Genomic DNA, 5326 nt, shown 5'->3' on the forward strand with positions numbered 1-5326 from the left:
ACATTAAGATTTAATTATAGCAAAAACCGAAGCAAAAGGGATATTCGACTTCGATTCAATATTTAAGAAAAAACTACATTCTTTTTTTGTTATAACCATAACAAAAGCATAAAAGGTATTTGACTTCAGTTATAAAGAGAAATAAAGTCAAATACTCTTTTTGATTTAAAAATATTATTTAATTTTAAGAATATTTGGTTTTAGTTTCAATGAGAACCAAAACCAAATATCCTTAAAATTACATAATATTTTTAAATCATAAAATGTATTTGGTTTTGGTAGTAAGCATATCCAAAGTCAAATTCACATTTTTTATTTTTGATTATTTATTTATAATTTAATGTTTCAGTTCTTAAGAAATTGAAACATAAATATTGAACTTTATGTTTTGGTTCATAATCGAGACTAAAATCAATCATTTTTTTATCTCGTCTAAACATGTTTTGATTGTAGAATCGAAATCCAATATCCAAAATAATTAATATTATAGCCTTTCATTCTATTAGTGGTTTGCTTTCTTTCCACCACTTATCATGACCTATACTTCTCTACACTTAACGTCCATGTATTAATCCAACTTCTTATATATTGAATATATATTAATAATAAATAATAAACAATAATAATAATAAATAATAAATAATAATAGTAATAATTATTATTATTATAGTAATACATTAATTTTAATTATAAAAATAGAATAATAAATTTATATTTTAATTTATTATATTTTTTATCTATCTTAAATTACTCCAACTTTTTACAAACTTTACTTTTAAATTTATTCATTTTTATTTTCAAATATGTTAAAAAAAGGTTTAACATCTATTTTGGTTCCTTGGTTTATAGGGTGTGTTCAAAGTTGTCCTCTTTTTTTTCAAAAGTTCACTAACGTTCTATATTTTGCAAAAACAGTTCACGTTAGTCTTTTTTGAGTACGACGTTAAAAAAGCTAATGACAGACTTGTCCCATGTAAAAAACTTGATGATTTGTACAATTATTGTTGACGTGACACTAAGGTGTTTAGCCCCCTATTTGAGATGTTTAGCCCCCTGTTTGAGGTGCTCGCGAGCTAGGGATCATGATGGCGACGCTCACGAGCTAGGGTTCATGGCACGACGCGATTGGGTTGCTCTGTTATGCAATTTGGGAGTTCAAAAATTGAAAATTTTTCTGCGTTTTGTTGTGTCTGAATCGCGAGGAAGAAGATGGTGTTAATAGTGTCCTCACGGCGGCCTGAAAGATGTTTTAGATTTTCCACGTCATTTTAACCATAAATGAAATTAACACCTCAAATGATCTCATAGTGCAACATCAATAATAACTGAACAGGTAATCAAGTTTTTTGTCACTGGTACAAGTCTGTCGTTAGCCTTTTAACGTCGTAAGCAAAAGAAAATAACACAAATTGTTTTTACAAAATATAGAATGTTAGTGAACTTTTGAAGAAAAAAAACAACATTAAACACACCTTACAAAACGATAAAACAAAATAAATATTAAACCTAAAAAAACAATACAAATTTTAACTTTCAAATACATCCAAATTTGACTCATTCCTCATCAAATCCTATCGTCTCAACAACAGTGACACTAGGAAGCATGAATCATTGTTATTTTTTTTTGTACACTTTGGCTATTGAAAAGCGATTTTATTAATGAAACTTATTTAGCAAAACAAAACTCTTAAAGGCATGTCCTTTTGTACAAAACACTCGACTGAGAATATTGCATAGATTGGAGGGTTTCGCCTTATTATTATCATACAGCTTTTGTCACCATAGACTTCACGAATCTTTGATTCCTCATCCGTGCTTCTCAGTGTCAAGAGCGTGGCTCTCATGGCTACCACCTTTCATACCCAACCTCTCTATTTTATATCCAAATTCCAAAACCCACCCACCGGACAAAAACTGTTCAAAAACAAAAACAAACACTCTGACAGCGACACCTTCTCACAACATTAAACAACATTAAAAGAAAAGAAAAGAAAACTAATCTGTCATTTAATACCACTACACTGTTTCCAAGGACACAAAATCATCACACAAAGGAAAAATTAAAAGAAATAAAAAAGAATATGTACATATATAGGTAAGAAACAGTAATCAAGCAACCTCAGCCACAGGACACAACACTATGTCTTTTCCTCTCTCTTTCTTTTTTAAGGTTCTCTCTCTTGGTTCCCTGCCTCAACTGAAAACGACTGCAAGCAACCTGTGGTCTCCTTCTGTATATTTCATTTTTCCAATTTTTATATAATTTCAGGATAAACATCTTTATTATTTATTATTAATAATATTATTATATATGACATTGATTCACCGACTTCATCATCAAACAAACTCACTCCTCTTCTTTCTCTATATAAACACTCTTTCTTTCTTTCTATCTTCTGCTTCACTTTTATCATCATCATCATCACACCCCTCTTTCTCTCTCTTCCAAATTTTGCATCTTTCTCTCACTCCGTGATCTATCACCAACCATGGTGGACCTTCAAACCGTTTGCTGCATGTGTGGTGACGTTGGTTTCCCTGACAAGCTTTTCCGCTGCAGCAAATGTCGTCACCGATTCCAACACTCGTATGTGTGCTCTCTCAGTTTCTTCAATCATCTCACACACCATACATACACATGCATCATCTTTCTTTTTCATGTGATGGAAAGAGATACCTTTAATTTGACAGTTACATGTAACTGCATCACTTCTTTCTCCTATTCTCAACACATCCCATCATATATATATATATATATATATATATATATATATATATATATATATATATATATATATATATATATATATATATATATATATATATATATATATATATATATGCACATGTACATAATCATCAAACAACATGCACTTCTTCTGAATGAGGTTAATTTTTGTAACTTGATCAATCTTTTAGGTATTGTAGCAACTTCTACCGGGAACAGGTTGAGATAGAAATATGCGATTGGTGTCAAAGTGAGAGGAGAAATTACACAAGACACCATGGTATTACTGTCGGGTCGAATTCGAAGAAATCGGTGGCCGGAACTCACACCGGAGGGACCACTCGATCGCAATATTCCGGTGAGAAGATCAAGCAGCATGAAGAGAGTGGTTCGAGCTTGGGGAAAGGGAAGAGTCCTATTCCTTCACCTAGACCCTCCACACGAAGGTACAAGCTTCTGAAGGATGTAATGTGTTGAAAAAGGAAACAAGAAACAAAGGCATCCTTAAGCAGCAAGAGAAAAGAGTATATATACTATCAGTGTTTCTTAGGCTTTTCAAAAGGGATAATTAATTAATTTAGTTTAGTAAGTTTATAAATAGTAGTAGTAGCAGCTTCCTAAAGACTTTGGTTATGCGTGTTCTACTTGTTTTGTTAAATAATCTTAAGTGTCCCTTTTGTGAATAGAAGAAGAACCATGAAGCTTCAAGTTCAATGTATTAGCAGTCACGAAAATCTACTTATATATGATGCTAGTTTCGACCTACTTCTGGCTAGCTCCTTCGTTGATATTCTTTTCTATTATTGTTTCTTCAATGATGCTGAAAACGCATATTCTAGCAATTTTCATGCATGTGCATCTTTCTCTTATATGTAATGCATGGTACATGAAGAAGTGGCTTTCGTGCATGACATTTGGAACTTGTGAAGTGATGGAGAAATTATATTTTATAGAATCCAAATTCCAGACGGAAAAGTTTAATTAAGTTGACACATTGGACATACACGTACAAACACTTGTTTAAGTACTTGAACTAAGACATTAAAAAAGAAAGTATTTTTATCTTGAAAGAAAAAGTAATTTTAATAAATATAGAATCAGGAAGTAATTCAAGAAAATGGGTTAATATTGATTTTAAAAAAAATTGATTTTAACTGGACAAAGGATAGATGTGAAAGAGAGTTTTGACTATGGTGATAGGGTTGAATTAAACCTCCCATTTGCCTAGTTAGTCTAAATTGAATGCACTGGTTTTCCTTTTGGGAGAAGAATTCAGAGTATCTGAAATCTGCAAACTTTTGCAGATTCATTGAAGACCTTTAATTGCTAGGCCCTCTCTATTATTGGCCATGTCAAAAGAAGATCAAGGGTCTCCATTTCATAGTGGAGAACTCGTACCTTCAAATTTTTTTTTTCTTTCATTACATACAATATTATGTCACTCTAATATTTTGAAGAGAGAAAATGGTAGCCATACATGCAGGCAAGAACTTTTTGGATTTTATTTTACTAATATTTTGAAGAGAGAAAAGAACGAAAAAGAAAAGGAAAACATGTGATGATTCATGAAGTGTTAGTGATGAATAGAACTGGGTCTTGTTATTGTGGTGGTTGTTTTCAGACCATACATTTCGATCACGATAATATTTCCTTACAAGTTTGGACAGTACTGAGTAGAAGTTTATGAGAAAAATATCTCCAAAGTACACACAAGTTGATAAGGCTTTTGTATCCACTGTGTCTGTTTTGACCATTTACTAAAAAACAAGAAATCATCGTCATCGTATACGTTCATTAAACTCCCATTAACTATGTTTTCTCTATGTTATCTTCTCAGTTTCCCCACCCATATGAATTACTGTTCAACTATATGTTCTTCTAAAATATCTGAATATCTTACACACTTGAACTACGACCAATTTCTTGAAAGAGTAAAAGAAGAGAAATCTTGAAAGAGTAAAAGAAGAGAAACAAATGTACGGTGACATTGTTGTTTGAACAGGACATTTTGTCACTCAATTGTCTTTATTATTTTCACATCTTACCAAAAGTTTTCAATTTTTTTTTTCATATGGTTTTACTGTCATATATTTAGGTTTTTAAATATGAAATTTAAAAAGAGATGTTAGCACTTTGTTATTCAAATAATCTATTTATTGATATAATGTGTGAAAATAATAAAATATAATGATAAATTATGTAACAAAATATAAATGATAACATTTTAAAAAGTAGTAAATATACAATAATTTTTTTAGATATTAGAAAGACAAAAAGCTAAAAATTTAATGTATATATAACAAAAGCTTAGCAGTTACGAGCTATTCCTGTAATTTTTATTTGAAGAGCATAATATGTACAAGTTTGCACCAAGTTTTAAATATTTTTGTTATATTAGGGTATGGAGTAACTATCATGAATGACATTAAAATATGAGTAATTACAACTTTTGAAACAAATAAACATTAAAGGTTGGTTATATATACAATAGCCAAAAAATTAATAAAATAAATTTTTTACTAACAATAATATGACTCTTTTTTTTCTCACAAGCAGTTGTTATAATTCCTTCATAGTATGAACTAATGGATTAGAAGG

At 30.4% G+C, this 5326-nt stretch overlaps 1 protein-coding gene across 1 annotated transcript; it reads left to right on the forward strand.

The window, feature by feature from the left end:
• Positions 1-2365: 2365 nt before the first annotated feature.
• Positions 2366-3543, forward strand: LOC124824483 (uncharacterized). The gene is made up of 2 exons (XM_088094905.1): positions 2366-2587; positions 2920-3543. The coding sequence occupies exons 1-2, from the start codon at positions 2490-2492 to the stop codon at positions 3203-3205; spliced, it is 384 nt and encodes a 127-aa protein (XP_087951031.1). The 5' UTR covers positions 2366-2489; the 3' UTR covers positions 3206-3543.
• The last annotated feature ends 1783 nt before the right edge of the window (positions 3544-5326 follow it).

The sequence above is a fragment of the Vigna umbellata genome, chromosome 7 (genome assembly GCF_029865625.1).
Source record: "Vigna umbellata cultivar VRB3 chromosome 7, Vumbellata_1.0, whole genome shotgun sequence".
NCBI classification, from domain to species: Eukaryota; Viridiplantae; Streptophyta; class Magnoliopsida; order Fabales; family Fabaceae; genus Vigna; species Vigna umbellata.